This window comes from Falco rusticolus, chromosome 14 (genome assembly GCF_015220075.1).
Source record: "Falco rusticolus isolate bFalRus1 chromosome 14, bFalRus1.pri, whole genome shotgun sequence".
NCBI lineage: Eukaryota > Metazoa > Chordata > Aves > Falconiformes > Falconidae > Falco > Falco rusticolus.
The window spans coordinates 12,086,868-12,105,294 of NC_051200.1; the positions used below are offsets into that span (position 1 = coordinate 12,086,868).

Below are 18,427 nucleotides of genomic sequence, written 5' to 3' on the forward strand. Positions count from 1 at the left end.
TCTGCACGGGGAAAGCCCAGGGCACAGCCACCTGGCTGCCCTGGCAGGATGATGCCCTGGGCAGCTTCCTACTTTGCTATGCCGAAACCCAGCCTTACCCTCCCCAAAACAGCTCTGCTACTTAAATAGGAGGGAAAAAAATCATAACAAGTCAGACTTTGCCACAAAACACGAAACAGCAGAGGAGCTGATACTGTAAATGGGAAGGGTGGGTGTACCTTCTTTGAAGGAGAAAGGTCTTTCCTCCTCCTTTGGTGCACTGGGATGTAAGCCCAGAGCTGCTATCGCAATCATTTGTGAATGTGGAGGCAGGTCTAAAAAGCCAGCTGTGAATTTTGGTAGTTGAAAAGGAAAAAAAAAAAGAAAAAAAAAGAAAAGAAAAGAAAAGCTCAAAGCAGACAAATAGAGGGTTGGGAAAATCAGTGCCTAGATTTCAGCTACAGCATCCAAAACCTGCACTCTTACCTACAGCCACAGACTCCCTTTCAGGCCTTTGCCCCACCTCCATTTGACTTTCTTACCTACCCTGGCATCTCCACGTATCCAGATCATACAGTAAAGCCAACCTTTGCCACTGCACACAAGCACAGCACTTTCAAAGGCTCGTGTCCCTACATTAATTTATTCCAGACACCACAAAAAGCCTCCTCACTGAGAACCATTCCCCTACCAAACATCAACTTTCAAGCCTCAATCGTCAGAATCGTTCTGGGAAAGAGACTTTTTTTTTTAACTGTACAAAAACATGCCTCCTATCTCATACTCAAAAATGACTAAAATGATTTGATTCAAATGCTACAGAAGTTCAGCCTTAGATACGAGAGTAACAAAGTCTCATCTCGATAGGCCAAACTTGCAGAAAATTATAAGCAATCGAAAATGAGTCGTTCAAATGGAAGTGTTATGCAACATGAATGACAGTGACCTGAAATACTCAGAGCACACTGTTCCCATCTCCAATATTTGACTATAGCAGCAAAGGAAACTTTGGAGGCCTGAAGAAAACCATTTCCACCTTGGAGAAAGAACAGATACTTAAAACTGCAACACTTGAGTATCTTTGGGGCTTTCGATTCCTTGCCTTACCAGAATACCTTTGGAAATGGAGGAGGTTTAGATGATGTGTCATTCTCAACTACAACCAACAAAGATTACCCTTAGACTTACCTCAGGCCGTACAGGACAGTCCCATCAGGATGGAGCCGAATCATGCGATTCTTCACTGTCACCCCGTGCAGAAAGGACTTCTTGTCATTCAGGAAGTAGGTGTCCGGCAGCCACAGCTGGTCAGCCACCCGGTTGTCCAGGGTCAGGTTGAGAGGAAGGTCGTTATACGCCAGGCGTTTGTCCCGCCAGCTCTGCTGGAAGTACATGGTGATGGTGTAGTCCTGGGAAAGAAAAGTGCAAAAGTCAGCCCAGATCTAGGGTAGGGATGTTACTCCATCCCTTCACTACTGCCACTGCGAAGACTTTGGTGGGTCTCCAAATTCCTTGGCATCAAAATCTTTGGGTCCACACCTCCACCAGTTTGGGGGGCACTGTGCTTTTTCTGGGAAAATGGAAACAATCCTGAGCCTTGCAGGTGACAAAATGGCATTACATGACTCCAGCAAAGCAAAACTGCATCCCACTCACATTGTCCCGGCCTGCTTAGAGTTTGGCTGCAAAACCAGTAGTAGTTAGGACTATGATAGCACTAAGGGATGTCAAGCAAGTGGGCTACACCACGCCAAAGACTTCAAGGACTGATCTCCCAATTAAATCATGTCAAGGTGTCTGGACACAATGCCCAGCCACTGCTTGTTACCATGCAGTTGGTAAAAGCCAATTTTATTTTGAGCAGAAATTCAGGAGATTCCAAAGGGCACATGGAGAATCTGACCTCGAGGCCAGGGTTTCAAAGCCAACCCAGGCCAGCCGTGACAAGCTATTAGCACTTGCCTTGTTATATGAGCTAAGTCGGGAGTTCATTCACATTCTCAGGAAGGGACATATGTGGAGGAAATCTGTCATCAGTGGAGCGTGATCCACTGGTAAAGGGGCAGCTCCCTCACCATCCCCAGCCAGCACAATGCCATACATATCTCCCTCTCCTCTCCTTTTCAATAGTAAAAAGTTGACACTTAAACTTGCCAAGACAAGCATGTTTTAGAGGACGGGGAGGGCTGTTTGGTGGCCCACAGCTGTAGCTCTGTAGAAACCACCCTACTTGTTGGCTAGTAACAGCACCATCCAGGGGAGATCCAGAGCCCCCCCATCAGCTTGTTCAGAGGCACACTACTGTGGCACTGTACTGGGAGAACGATCATTTCTTCTCAGGTAAATGAGTGGTACAGGAAGGGGTCTTCTACACACCAATGACAGGAAACCTTCTCAGAGCAGGTCTCAAATAGGCTAGGATCCAAGATTTTGAGGGTAAAATAGCTAGCGTTAAAATAACAGGATGTTGATTAGGAAATGGGCACAAGCCTTGCTGACAGTGGCCTTACAGAAGTCAGTGATTTTTCACAATCCCTTAAATAAAAAGCATTTTTGCAAACGCATGCAAATGATCTAGAACAGATGGGGCCAGAGACTCGTTCTCTACCCAAGCAGATACCTACAGTGCCACAGTAATCCTCTTGACTTTTTTGATTTGCATGATGGACATTTCTGCTCTGCAAATTCCAGCTCTGCGCAAGGGGCTGGTGATGACCTTGCTCATGCACTAGCATCTGGGCTGAGCACAGAGGCATCCTGCCTGCCTGTCTTCTCCCACGGACTTCATTCGAAGCCAGGTTTGATTAACACCTCTGAAAACAAGCTCAAATAATCCCACATTATCGGTATGCCAGCTTTCGGGTATCTAAGTATGATTCAGAAATCTAGACCCACATGCATATCCGAAAGGTCACAGAGTAAATCTGTGGTGTAGACTAGATACAAAAGCTATATCTGTCACTTTGTGTGTTATATTGAAAAGAACAAAAACACAATGACAGCTTTCTGGCCAAGAAACTGTTTTGCTTTGCTTTTTAAAGGACTGCTAAACTCCTGCCTCAGAAGCCTCACAGTCCATCTCTCAGGGGCACAAACATTTTTCATTTTGGTTAAGACCTTGCAAAGGAAAATGTTCTCTGGGGTACCCCTCCTTGGGTGTTTGGACCTGCACTGCAGTGAGAGCATAAAGGAGCAGAGCTCCTGGATTCTTGGAGCCTCTTATCCTCCCTGGTGACAGATTCTTCCCCTGCCTGTAGGAAACTTGGCTACAGAGGCATCATTTCCATTCTCCCCCTTTGAGAACTCCACCCGGACATCTTGGCAAGCTGCTTCACTGACCTGCATTTTCCTAATCCTTGACAGAGCCCTGCAACAGCTCACCCCTAACCAGGCCACCCTGCTGTCATTGCAGGCTTCTGCTAGCCTTCAAGCACCAGCAGACAAGAGGTGGCACTGATCTCAGAAAACAAAAAAGGCAAGCTGTTTACAAAGTGAACAGTCATTAGCACCTAAGAAATTCACCTTCTAGGTGCAGAGACCTTTCTGGGGAAGAACAGCCAGTCAAGCCCTGGGCTGAGCTCCATTTCCCAATCTTCCCAGGCTTCTTGGCACAATAGATTTCTTTGGGCATCCTCATGGAAATCCAGAGTACTTGATAGTCATGGTTCATCTAGTGCCTGAGGCTTCCCTCAGCCCCTCTCTCTGCTGATTCCTGTGCTCCACTTCTCATTCTCCTGCTCTCCCTGTCCCATCACGCTGTTGAACAGTGGGCAGGATTTCTGGGCAGAAGGAAAAGAGCAGGACAAATGTCCACCCCACAGAGTTCAGCCCTCTGTGGGAGAACAAGTACCACTGACATACTGATGGACACAGCACTGAGCTATGGGGAAGAGGGGTGCTCTGCCTCCAGCCCCTGGGAGAGGACAGGGCACAGACCAGGGGTCTGGATGAAGCACTGATATGGCCCACTAAAGCAAATGAGAGGGACCAATACTCAGGAGAGAAAGCAGTGAGCTTTCCTTCCCCTATAAGCCCCATAGCCTGGTCAGGCAATTATGAAGTACCTGTGTGACACCCTGACATCATCACCTGGCCAGGCTCCAGGCCAGAGCTGATGAGATCTTAATCATAGCCTTCCTTTCAGAGGCATATAAAATAATGACCAAGGGTGACATCGTTCTGCAGAAGCAGAATGGCCAGATGGAGTCAATGCATGCAGTGGTTCATAAGTTCAGGAATCAGAAGTAATGAAGCTGATTTTCCTCCAAGTCTTGAACGACAATCCCTTTGTTGTAGGGTTTTATCTGTCATTCAGCTAATATGAGGCTTTCCCAAACCTCCCAGTAACCAGTGACATTCACAAGCCTGCTGATGCCACAGGTAACACCACAAGCTGGGTTTCCCAGCATCATCAGCAGATAGAAAGTTGTCCCATTTACCAGGCTCAATGTTAAGCTTCAAAACCAAACACACCTAGAGCCCATACACCCCTCCAGCTCACCACTGAACCACCTTAGCAGGACAACACAGCAGAATTTCCCCACTGCCTGTCCTAGGAATAAGCAAGGGGGCTTTCTCCATGCACACATACCCAGTAAGCAGCTTTCTCCACTGCTGCTGCTCGAGGAGCAAGCAGACAGTGCATGCAAATATGATTTTCCACTTGCCTTTAAACTAGAAGCCTAGACCCTCTTCCATACTGCACCAGTGTAGCTCCAGTAGCAATAAAAATGCTTCCAAATTTCCTGTTACAGATTCCACTGGGTCTTTCTGGAGGACCATAAAATGCTCAGGTGTGGCCAGTCTAGCCAAGGCCGGTCACTGCTGCAGCTAGGATGGGAGAGCTCTGCAGAGTTCCCAGCTCACCCTGCCAGATACACCTGCTGCACTGGAGAGAAAAGGCAGGACCACGCTGGAGGGAGCATGCATGTTGCAGGCCAGTCTGTGCAACCTCCTGCTTCATCTGGTGGCTACCATGGAAGGGGAGGCAAGCATGGAGGAAGGGAGGTACCACTTCTCATCAGAAACTCTGTGCAGGTTGCACTGCAAAGACCTTTGGAAATTATTCAGTATGAACTTAGATTTCAGTTTTTTAAAAAAAACAACCCAAAGGCTAGGACAAGGGAAAGGGGCTTCTGAAGGGTGGATGTGACCAGAAGTTATGTGTCTCCACTCAGTCCTGTCTTCCACTCCCAGGAAAAACAAGCTTCCCAAGGATACCTGCAAACTTTCTCTGGGTAGGCTTTGCTACGGTAGCTTCACTGGCCATGTCAACCTGTACCTACCCTGACCAGTATCCCACTGCGGGAAGCTGAAATGAACAGCACTGGCAAGGGGAAAGCCTGTTTCAGACCCAGATGAGCCCTGCTGAGTCTCATTGACCTACAAATCATGTGTCGCTTAGACTAAAAGAGCTTGTGTTTTCCAAAACAATCTGTTTCTCCCTCCCCATCTCACTAGTCCAGCAGCGGCCAGATCCCTTGCTCTGTCCCAGAAGTCCGGTACCCAGTAGCTCACAAGCTGCACAGCTCTAATGCTGCTTCCAGCCTTTTTACTCACCGTAGCACCGCTGTGCTGCCCTCCCTGCCTTGCAAGGCAGACCTCATGGCCCAGCTGCGTGCAGGACTGCGCTCAGCTCTACAGCTCCTCTTCAGCCCCTCACGAAGCTGAGGCGGCACCTGAGCCTGCTGGAAAGCTGTTCTGCATGACCATCCCTGTGGGACCCCCCCTGCACATGCCTCCATTCGCTCTGCTCTGCTGAGCAGCTCCTTTCAAGCTGTCAGTCCCAGACCCCCTGCCTCCCCCGCTCCCAGGTTTTGCAAAAGCATTGCTCTCTTTCTCTCTCTCCCCCTTCTTGCTGTGTGACGCATATACAACAGAGGTGAGAGCAAGATGTGGAACTGGCAGACGCCTATGTTGCAGAGGTGCCTCCCTGTGAGGAGGGAGGACAGCTCGCTTGGAGATCCACAAAATCCCTGGGGAAGGGGAGCTTACCTGAGGAACTCACATGCTGAAATGGCAGTGCACCCTACCAGCTACCGAGAACAGGGCTGCTAGCATCCATCTCCAGACGAGAGGAAGAGACTGATAATTACAGCCTTTCCCGAAACTCAGCAGAGACCCCAGACCAAAGATGTTGTGAGAGGACTGAACAGCGAAAGGCTGAAATATTGACATGAGAGGGGCATGGATGAAGGAGGGTATTTCCTGCAGAGCCCCAGAGGCAGCAAATTCAGTCAGGCATGCACAGGGATTCCCCAGTTTCTCAGAGGACAGGGTAGGTAAGGTCTAAGGGAGCACAGCTGAGGCACAGCACAAGGGAAATAAGCTGGCACCATTAGTATGAATTCAGGAATGGATTTCCACGGGCTTATATTCCAAACACCTTTATTAGCATCTACCATATGAGCCCCTCCACCTCACAGAGCCTCTTTGGGAGTGCAATGCTCACCGATCCTTAGAAAGAAAACTTGTACTCATCCTGGACCCCTCCCCACTTGTGCTGGCTCTGCGCAGCCTGGGAGCAGAAATGAGCCTACTGTCAGAGGAGACCAAAGCCATCTCTTGGAGCAGAAAAGTCCCAGGAGGTGGATGCCAGATCTGAGCCTAATGAGAACAAACCCACTTGTGTAGAAGAAGGCAAAGTTTAGGGCGGCCAAGTCAGTGAAAGGACACACGGGTCCAGGAAATGGAACTAATACAGGACAGTGGGTCACTCCTGGCACTGTAAGCACAAGTTGGTTGCCACCGAAACACTGACAGACTGGAGGGTAGGAGGATGCTGGAGCACTTAGGGGTAGCAGATACTATCTGAAGCCACCACAACCCAGGTGAGGACATGGGCATGTGGCCAGTTGCTTGTGGGCCAGCCACGCACATTGAGCAGTGTGCAGGGATGTGCCCAGACCGCCAAGGGACACAACAGTACAGGGAGTCGGTTCAGGGTGGGAACCTTTACTTCCATGTCTACAGATCTAAGAACAGCAATGGGTAGAGCAGGCCAGTTAAGGCACCTCGGTAACAAGGGCAGCACTCTGCAGAGAGCACCTGCAGTCTTTAACCAGAAAGCCACCTAAGGCAGTCCTTTGCACACACTGTTAGAGTCCCTGGGCGCAAGGATGCCCCTTTGGAGGCTAGCATCATGTGTCCCTTTCTGCTCCCTGCAGTGAGAGAAGGGGTCCAAAATTTAGGACCCCCTCTTCTCAGAAAAAGCTGCTCTTCCACACAGTTTTGTGCCAGCACGCAGAACACAAACATGGTATATGTCCCAAGTGGTTTTCTTACAAGTATGCTTATGCTGATTTTGGAGACACAGTTGTCTTGTGTCAGACCAAAAGTCTTCCGACATTAGTATCCTCTCTTCAATAACAGTAAAGAGAATAGCAGAGAGGAATATAAGCAAAACAGGATCTCTGTTGTGGTACTTAATTCTCCAGCTATTTGAAGCTTAAGGATCTCCTGAGCCAGAGCTGGTACCTTCTTAATTGAAGATACTCAGTTTCTCTTCTGAAAATTTGCCTTAGAATATTCAGCCTTTGGCATCTGCAGTCTTGTGGTAGTGAGTTCCACAGTTTAGCTCTTCACTGTATTTACATCACTTTAAAACAAGTACCAATCAGTCTCAGTCTTTTCTGATTCCCTGTAGTGCTTGCATTAAGTCAGTAAATAATAATAACCCTATGCTACTCAAGCTTACAGGGTTCCACCCCCTTTTAGATACTTAAGGGTTACTGAGCAGAAAAAACTACATGAAATAATAAATAACTACATGAACTCTCAAAAGTACTAGAAAGGCTCTGACAAAGGCAGAAAGCAGCAAGGAGGGGGGGCAGAGGGGGGAGAAAAGTTGCATAGGTTAAACAGAACAGAGACATATGATGACAGTATCTGACATTCTGCAATGGGTTGTTGCACAAGAACAGACTGAAGACAAAGTAACAGAAATAACTTTCCACAGAGCCTGTGGAATTTGCTGTTACAAAAGCATGAAGTCAGGAGCTTAACAGTATTTTGGAAGGTCTAGGCATTAATGCGGAAAATACAGTCCAAGACATAAAAGGAAGGAACTAACAGGAAAGAATAGCCCAAGGACACAGACTTTCCTGCTGCAAGGCAGAAGCTCCATCTTCCAGTAGAAAGTCACCAGAAGCATCCCTCCTGGGCAGGCTGTTTCATAAACCCTCAGCACCGCTCCTGGGAGGTGCAGAGCATTGGCAGGTTGGGTCAGATCTTCTTCCTTTGTGCTGTGACCTATAGAGTCCCCAGTACTAAACTTGTCCAGAGGCACAAGTGTGCATGCTCATCGGGAGCTACACTAGACTCAGAAGCCAGGATTAGAAATGGAAAGAATAATGTACGTGAAAGGGTCAAATCTTTGCTCAGAATACAGTATTTCTGGTAACATGGATGTCTCCTGTGTCTAGTCCATTTACGTGGATGACAAATGACTTTGATACCTTTTGGAGGGGCTTTGAAAGTGAAGGTGACTATTCCAGGCTGCTAGTGGAGGTTGTGTATCACCAAGCACTTGTAATGTGCTGGAAGCAGTAACTTCTCTGCAGGAGAAAGTACACACTGCTCTTCTGCTGCTGTATGACTTTGGGCATGATGGATCAAGGTTTTGCAGCTTGCCTCTAGCACTAGCTGTGCCACTTGACTGGGGTTTTTTCCCCCCCATATCCCCTCCACCCTGACTTTGATAAAGCACCTCTGTTTGGAGAAGTGACCAAATAAAAGTCCTTCCCCATAAAAGCAAATGACATATGGTCTCCTTATCCAAGATCACAAAAGAACATTAGGAAAGCCAAGATGCTTCAGAAAGAGAAGGAAAAAAATGGAACATCTGACTTAGTAAAAGCCAAGCTGCCACTGCCAGAGACTAATGAACAGTTTGCTGGCTTCAACTTCTTTGATGATTAAACACCATCTCCTGTTCCTGTCATTCTTGGGAGAGAAAGTAAAGGACAAAGTAGTCCTCAAGTATGTTTCATTTTAAGGAGGGGGTAGGGGAAATAAGAGGAATTATTTTTAAGGGGAGGAGAAAGGATGTGCCTGCAATCAGTTGCAAAGAACTGGAGCAGTGTAAAATGTACAGCAGAACACAGGAAGGACAGAGCAAGACAGCCACGGTTCTTCCTTAGCAAGCTTGTTTAATAAAACCACTTTGCCCTCAATAAGGGGTTTTCCATTACCACACAGGTAAATCAATGGGTTCCAGACCTTAACGAGCACCAGTTAATCTGACATAAGTTAATACTTGATAGCAGTCTCTCCAGCTCTGAGACAGCACAAAGTCTGTTCAGACTCTCACTTTTGCTTAGGGCAGGAGGCAGCTGCTCTTGTACTTACTGTACTTTTCATGGGGAGGGTATTCTGCCAAAATACTGCTTTTAATTTTCTCTTTTGGTGCAAGGCTGTGCCCAGTTTTACGAATCTGAAGCTCTGCATGACAACTGTTATACATAAAGTGACAACAATTTTAGGTACTGCCCTTCTCCCTACCTTTCAGCTTAGCAGGTGAGAAAGCAACAATCTTTTTTCCACTTCCCTTATTTTGAATAACCAGATGCCAGCACTAACTCGGGGATCAGGAAAAGCACCTTTCACCTGCAATCTCTCTGTCAGTAATGCAGGGGACAGGAATGGTTGGCTTCTGGGGTAAGCTCTATGCCCTACTGTGGTGCAGGTCTTTGTGCTCTTGAACTCATTTTCTTTAGGACCTGAGAAGTACTTTGCATGGAGATGCTCCCCTCGCTGATCTACTTTTGTAGTATTTTGCATGTGTTTAATTGCTGAATGTATGTCCAGAAACTGGGACAGGCATCAGCTGTATCCTCAACAGCTAGGGGTGTGCAAGTAAAGTGTCACTTCGTCGCCCTATTTCTCTCCTGCTGTGCCCTATCCCTGCAGCACCTGGATTGGTGCTGGTCCTTCAGGTGGGTCATAAGCCAAAGGGGCATTGATGTGTTCATGACAAAGCTTTCAGACTTTCAAACGCGTATATCAATGCCCTGTCTGAGCAGGAGGCAGCACTACAGTCATCTGCTTAACAGCCTCAGTCATGCTGGAAGCAGAGGTCAAGAGGAGAAAGCCAGAACTGATAGGCACAGGGATGCTATCACCTGCTCTATGAGCACATGCAAAACAGCAACATTGTTCAGTGTTACAGGCAGCAATCCCAAAATCACCACCTGCAGCATGACATCTTCCTCAGGCAAGATCTTAGAAAACAATGCCAGGCAGTTTCTATTCTTAAGCCATGAAAATCTGTGAGCTACTTACTGCGTACCATTTCTGCTGGTTTAGCCTCCTCCCTCTGTTCCCCATGAACGAGTAGCTGGACAAAACCCAGAGCCCATTCTACCCTCAAAAGCAGGATTGCCTGACCTTCCCATTTCTGCATAGCTTTCACTCCAAACCTCATCATAACTTGAGAAATTGTCTCCCAGAGAGGAACCACTTAATAAGAAAGGGTCAAACTAGTTTTTGTTTCCTCTACCTTCCCATGCCAGACCAGCACAGGAGGGCATGCTTTGTGCAGACAGCCAACTAGGGCCAGAGAAGCAAGGCCATACATTAAGTTTAGAAAAAGACGATGCATGAATTTTACCAGTTTTCAGGCAGAAAGTCAAAGGGAGGGTGCTTACACTATCCTCTCATCCTGGATGGTCTGGGAACTGGTAAGGACTGATTGTAGTACCAGGATAGCTAAGAACAGGGAACACGCTCACTGAAACAAGGAGGGAGCTCAGGTCCTCATCTGAGTAATTTCTTCCAGGAAAATAGCAAGTTAAGAAGGGTGACTGGCTTGCAATAGTGCAGGGAGGGCAGCAAGCCAACATCTCCCCCCCGAGAAGCACAATGTGTGTTTTCCCAAGTGAAGTCTGTCCCAGGAATGACATGGGTTCTTCCCCTTCCTGGAGATCCTGAAAGGTTTATTGCTTACATTTGTGTTCTGCTAGTACATCAGATGTCTCCAAACGGCTTCATCAAGCTCTCTCTTACTGTATTTACTCAAGGCAAAATATTAACTTAGCCCCTTCTATTGATTCTCTTAACCTCCCTCTAGGTATGCACAAGGTCACCCATTACCACAGTGTGAGCTACACAACCATTAATGCACTATCTCAGTGGAGTCTCAGAGAAGCATCATGATCATGCACCGCATAGCTGGGAAAGGGAGTCTGAGGGCATGCTTATATTACAACAAGCTTTCTGGTTTAAAGTACTTGGTAATTTAAAACAGATTATGGTGCCATAGGCTTCTGCTGACCCATGACAGGAAAACATGGTGCTTTCAGAAAGGTTGTCTTTACCTTCTACCATTTGTCTCTTCTAATCCAGTATGCTATACAACTCCCTTCTGCACACCGCTGCCATGGGTCAGTGTTGGTGCCTGCATCCCAACCTCTTCACCTCCCATCTCCCCACCTAGCTTCTCCCAACTATTTTTGTACGTTCCTAGCACCACCCTTACTGTCTTACAGCCCGTCGCAAGTGTCCTCCTGCATACACATATGGACTTATCTACTATACAGCCATTACAGCTCAAAAGCATTTTAAATAATCACTTTGTATTTAATTAAACATGCAACAACTAGCCTATTAGAGTAAATTAAATTTGAGTGAGACATCTGAGCAGTGACTAGTGAAGATATCAGTTTCTGAAGCCCTCAGAAGGATGGGGAGAGAAAATTAGATTATGTCAAGGGGAAAGTGATGCTGGAAGACCAGCGATGCTCCCTAAACCTTATCAAAGAGGCTTCACAGCCTCTGCACATATCCTCGAAGATTTTTCACCCTATAGTGACTTTCTTACCCTTGGTTGCTGACAGGTGCTCACTTCAAGTCGTTAAAACTCAATAGTCTTTCTAGCAGGAGCAACCTGGTAACAAAAAAATGTAATCTCCAAAACGTTCCCAGAACTCTTCACTCCTCTGTACCTTTTTTATATTTAAATGAAACTTGCTCTTCACCTTGCCAAGAGTTTTACTGGACACCCATCCAGACAGACTCTGCCCCAAGCAGCAGAGGTTCTGCAGCCCTCCACACAGGAGATCGGGGGAAGAAAGGCTGGAGGAAAAAGTTTAAGGGGCTTAGTAGCCCATTGGAATTAGCCACTCTAGAAAACACCTCTGGGTATCAATTCCAGCTCACCCAGTGATAACTCTGTGGACTTTGGGTACTTTCACCTATGCTTTATTTTCTCTTATCTGTAAAAATAAGACACTGATGCTAACTTGCCTCCATGTTGCAGTTTGCAGCCCCCATGTCTCTAGGCAGGTGTTTAACGTGTAATGAACAGAAAAGATTTTTCTCCCTGGGGGGAATAAATAAATAAATAAATAAATAAATAAATAAATAAATAAATAAATAGGGCTTTTAATTCTCCGTGGCAGCGAAGACCAGCAATGCAGTTTGCGACTGCATAGGTAGGGAATCATGTTATGAATGAAGCAGTATTACTACTTTACATGGCAAAATAAAATGCTGTATGTACACCTCTGAGCACTGAAACCACAGACTCTCTGCAACAATATCAAGGCACACAGTGATTTAAAGACACTACTTGACTTAGAGAAGGAAGGTTTGATATTCCAGATTCTGAAAATTGCCATAAAGATGTCATTTCCCAGGAGGTAGCCAGAGGCAAACAAATCCTTTCAATGATGTAAGGTGACTAACATGTCCTGGGCAGAACAATCACCTCAACTAGGCTGGCACAGATTGGCTTGACCAAAAGGTCAGAATGGCACTTATTTGCTGTAGAAAGCAAAGTTTGGTCATGTAGGAAGGATAACTGGGAGTAAGCAGATAAGGTAGTGAAATGCAGAAGAGCAGAATATATTTTTGGCAATAGGGTTCAGGTAGGACAAGGGTGGTCTCCTAAGGGTAAAGAGTAGCAGCCCTGCAGTTTGAAAAACTGCATATTGCACTTGAAGACCCTAAGACTCCTGCACACAGAGACCCAGTTCTATATCTGGGGAGATTGTTTCTACATATAAATATTCTGCAATGCTATATCTGTGGTTCCTAAGTTGAGAAACTCCGTAAGATTGAGTTATCATTGGAGAAAAGGGCTAGCAAATCAACTTTCTCAACTGTGGTGTGAACAGAGCACAGTATAGTCATGCAGGAACAACCAAAAATCACAGGAGTATCAACTGATTTGTTCCAGGAAACAATTTCTACTGTCAAGGGTACCGACCAGACACTGTATCATCACAGATTTAGTCTACCTCTGCTTCTATCCATGGGTTAGTCTGCCCTTGGTTATGCCAGGGTAAACCCAAGAGAACCAGTCCAGGCTGGCAGCAGCACACACATGGTCCATACTAACCTTCTTCCACTTTTAACGGTTCAAGTCTTGTCTGCAGGATCATAAACCTGGTGGACAGGTGCAGTGTAGTTAACTGACAAAGGCATTCAAAATGCAGCTGTATGAAACACTCCTGATTCTGCTGGACAAGTCAAGCTTATTATAAGAAGCATGAAGAAAAATGAGATTTCAGCAGGCTGTGGAGGTCCACAAGCAAGCAGACTTTGACTTCACGGCCAACTGGATGGCAGAGAACAAGCTGCAGTCCCTGTCCATGCTGAGTGAGTGCTCTCTGCAGTACCAGGACCAACAGTCCTGGAGCCAAGGAGCTCCTATTTGCAGAGCTGGCTGAAAGTTATTGGCAGTAAGCCCATGCAAGCTCGGTAAATAAAGTATCCAGATAATAAAAATACCCAAAAGCACTGTTTAATTTTTGTAAGGCTCTGATACAGCCAGTAATATTGAGAGGGAACAGAAATCTTACAGACAGGAACAGAAGCACAGGGCAAAACCATCCTTCCAGAAGAGTGGAACACAAGGCACCTGGCAGATCTGATGGCTCACAGCTTGTACGGCTAAATACCTGACACTCATTTATGGGGGGAACTGCTTGAAAAGGAAGAGGGTTTGTGTTCAGGAACTAGACTGGGACTCAGAAAAACTAGGCTCACACAGGAGCTTACGTATTGTAAATTCTCAAGTCCCCTTGAACCTTAGCTGGAAACCCTTGATGGATAAAGAGGTCAGTATTTTGTGCATCTGTGACCTGGGAATGCATCAAAGGGGATGGGCAGGGGGATACAAGCAACAGGCTGCCTTCCCCTGGGGTCATGCTGAAGTTAAGGGAGATACTGTGGTAGCAGGTTGCTGCAAAAGTGGCAAAGGGAGATGAGGTCCAGCTTGTAAGCAGTGAGTATATTTTGGGTTTGCTTCCCTCTTCACTGGAGCCTCAGTTGGGAGCTCAGTGCAACTTGCCAAGGGGGGCAAAAGAATGTGTAAGAGGGCATACTCCAGTCTGGCAACCCTCTGCACCCTGGCACAGACAGTAGGAGGCCAGTTGTGCACACCTTGCAAGCAACGATGTGGAAAGGGCCAGTGGATCGTGCCTTTTACTCCCTCCTCTGCCATTTTGCTGGCTGAAGCTGGTCTGAAACTCTCCTTGTGTCAAGGCAACAGGGACTACACACATTTCATTCCACGTGCATGCACACCCTCCTTCCCCAAAATGATCCCTTTTGTCTGACTAGAGGACCTTTCTGGATCTACAAGCAGCTCAGCAGATCCTCTTCCTTTTACCATCCCCTTTCCTTGAATGTTCATTTTTCTCTGTAGCCTAGCAACTCAGCACAGACTCAGAATATTAACAACTCCTGTCCCCACACACTATCTTCTCCAGAGGCCTGAAAATGCGATAGCAGAAAGGCTGAGAGGGGTAGGAGCAAGCACAGGATATGTAGGGAGCATGCAGGGAGCCTCTACCAGCATTCGGAAACAGCAAAGCTATTCAGCTGTCTTATCTGCCACCTTCACTTAACATGTACATAACATATAGAGCTATATATAGCCCCATTTATTTACATATTCAAATAGCAACATGCACGCACTTGTATTTGGATTTAGGTTCTATATTGAGGTACTGACACTCTTGCGCACATACACTCTTTATTGCTAGATGCTTCAAATGTATATATGACAGGATGTCAGAAGGTCAGAGTCTCAAGATCTGATTTGGTTTTCAATCAAACCAGATGAAGCTTTCCCTTGTGGGAAGATACTTTAGCATTCTGAAGTAATCCTCTCCAATGCTGCAGCATTGCTATTGAAACAGGTGGCAGTTTGGAACATTGCTCTCAAATACAGACAGCTTTTTTATACATACATACATATATATATATATATATATGAAGGCTGTGGGAGTTCTGCCTGTGTAAAAATCTGAATAAAAACTTAAGCAGGGGAAAAAAAAAAAAAAAAAAAAAAAAGGACATTTTTATCCTGGGCAAAGTTTTCTGCAGTAGCAATTCTAACTACTACAGGAATGCTGGTGTGCAAGCTGAAGTGGTTCATACCAGCGCCATACAACACTGACATGTTCAGATCTAAAGATAACTTGGCTGATACAGGAACAGATGGAGCACTGCAATACACAGCATCACTGAGCTGAAAGTATGCAGCACACTAGACTCTCTTCCTCTCCAACATGACTTCTCTCCTGCCATGGGGTGGAGTCACCTACGAAAGGCAGAGTGAACCTAGCCTCTTCAGTGAGAGCACAGAAATGTTCTCATTTGGGAAATCGCCTAGTGAGCAAAACACATGAACTCTGTTTCTCAGTATTGGAGCAGGGTTGACTCAGCCCTCCTGAGGCTTGAACTTGGAATGCTGGAGGACTTGCAGAGCTGCTCCTTAGGGATAACAGCATCATGGCAAGATGCACAGGGGGGAATCATTTGCAGCAAGCATTGCCACCACATTTTATTCATGCTGCAAAAATCAAGGTCTAGGCTAGGAATAAGCCAGTCTACCCAACAGCTTTCCCATAACCATGAATTTCCAGTTATGCAGACAAAAAGCTTTCTGCAGACTCTCTTATTAAGATATCACGTGAAAGCTACAAGAAATAAGCATGGTAGAATAGAAAGCCTCAGGGGCAGAGAGTCATTCTCTAGTCAGGCAGTTCACAGCCTTTCTTCAGCTGAGAGCTTGTTTCAGCAAGGTTTCCACAGTTCATCATCTACTGATCTATGTACGCGGCAAAATCATGCAATTCAGCCAACAAAAATATTTCATTCAAGGACATCATTAGTGTTCAAAGCATCAGAGCCCTTCAGCACAAGCACAGGAGACCTCTTTACAGGGGAAACAAAGCTGTCCTCTCTCACGTGAGACCTCCAGACAGTACAGCAGCAAGGACCTGGCAGGACTGCTGCTTTACCAGGCTGCTCTCTGCTACACGGGCACTGGAGTCCTTGCGACCTCTGCCTCAGAAGGAATTCCTGGTAGCTTGTGCAGACCCTAGCTTTCAGCTGGCCACAGCATTTGAAGAGTCCATGCAGTGATCTTTGGGTTGTTACTTAGCAACTTGACTCTAAGATGTAGTGAATTTACTGGGCTGTCTCCGCAGCCAAGCAACACCAGGACCAAGGGCATAGGAATAATTTTTTCATGGAAATGGGATAATCTGTGAAATATTATGGAAGACAGATAAGATTTTTCTCTTCTACAAGTTGCCATAAATGCTGTAAATATTGACATATGAGTCACACTGACCTATTTTCTAGTTCTTAAGCCGGGACAATCTCTTTGCAACCGATTTCAGAACCAATGAATGGGAAGCACTCCAGAGCCCTTCATAAGTTTTCTTTATTCTTAACTATTTTAAGCAAGAACATTACCATCCTGTGGAAGGACCATCCCTGTCTTTTGGGCAGAAAGGGGATTGCTGCTTGTTTAAACTTGAGCATCCACTCCCCCCTACCACCACACTGCAGAGTGCCCTTGAGGCCAGATGCTTTACTGGTCCTCATGCACTACGTTAGTCGAAGAGATCTTTCAGCACAATCAGTGGGACTTCTATTAAAGAAAAGCCTAATGTGGTGTGAGCAGATATCCACTTCTGATTCTTGACTTTCTAGACTGTATCAGTGCTGGCAAAAATCACCCTGAGTCCCAACATCCGCAGGATGTCACCACTGCAAAGATAAACAAAGTAACCTCAAATCTAGCAATGGTAGCTAAGATGAGTCCCTATCATTTGCTTTGCTGCAAAGTTGTTTCTAGGAGCTCAGTAAATTTCTACTCTTACCATCTATCTAGATGAGCCACAGAGCAAGAGGTTGCAGCTCCTGCCTGCAAAAGAGACCAGCTCAAAGCTGCCATCTCTAGAGTGGCTTATAGGTTACTCTCCACCCTGCTATAACCATCTTTCATTTCTCCAAACACCCCTCTAGCAGAGAAAAGCATCGTGATACTGTTGCTTCCCTTTCAGCTAGCCAAGTCGTTGCATGTTTATACACAAGCTACTTCCTATTGCTGGAGAAGCAGAGACATGAGAATGTCGCCAAAGTGACTATACGTAGCTGATGGCAGCGTGCACAGGACACTGCACACAACCATGTACAGGACTGCCCTTGGCATCCTCTGATGACTCTTCCCTTCAGGAAAATGTTGTTTCACATGTACAGAACTGCCACTGTTTGATTTCCCAAGCCAAGAGTCATCCAATGCATTGCAGCCCTGCACATAGAACTTGAAGGGACAATAGCTGCATAACCTAAGTAGTACTGAAGTAATCATTGGCAGAGGAAGTCACAGACACTTGCCAGCCCTGAAGAAACCTTCCATCTCAGCTGCACGTTTGCAACACTTTAGTCTAAATCACGGCACACAGAAGCTCCTAGTGTGTGTGTGTGGGGGAGAAGCACATAACCACACCTGTCCCTGCCAGCAGAGAGCCTGGGGATATGTCACCCTAGTCAGAGCTGTACCATTCTCACCATGCCACACTGGTAGGATCTGGCCCCTCTGCAGCACCAAGGCCCCACAGCATCCTCTGCTACCTGCAACACTGCCATCCCAGGAGCCTACAGTGATCCAACAGGACTGCAGCCCCTGCAGTACCATGACAGCACACCATCATTAGCTCAGCACCAAAGCTGTCTCTTAGTTTTACCTTATTTTGGCAGTCTTCAATATTCAGCAGACTTAAATACCAAGATGTAATGTATACACACAGACACAGTTTAGATACCAGAGTGTCACAGGGCTGAAGATACCCTAGGCTACAGAGAAACATTTACAGTACTGGAGTGTCATGTCGTACTTTTATCTCATAGCGTATAACTCCAGAAACCTCTGACTGTAGAATTTAAATGCTTTAACCTTTGCTTTTTTAAACCCCTCGGATACCCAGGGACATAGAATAGACTGACTGGGAAATATCTGCATGTTATTTTTCCATTAAAATGAGACTGCAACAAAACAGAACACTTTCAGTTAAGAATAAGAAAAATGCTGATATATTTGAAGAGATGTATAGTAGTATAAGGTACAGCATAATAGCAGAAACCTGTTCCTAAAAGTCTTGAGTTTTAAAGCTCAAGGCATCAAGATACCAGTGGAAAATCCTTT

At 46.1% G+C, this 18,427-nt stretch overlaps 1 protein-coding gene across 2 annotated transcripts in view; it reads right to left on the reverse strand.

Moving 5' to 3' along the window:
- Positions 1-18,427, reverse strand: part of GABRQ (gamma-aminobutyric acid type A receptor subunit theta) — a 74,494-nt gene that overhangs the window by 22,256 nt on the left and 33,811 nt on the right. For both annotated transcript variants that reach the window (XM_037408558.1, XM_037408559.1), the window contains exon 4: positions 1,168-1,388. In XM_037408558.1, the coding sequence (XP_037264455.1) occupies positions 1,168-1,388 (221 nt within the window). The remainder of the gene's footprint in view (positions 1-1,167; positions 1,389-18,427) is intronic.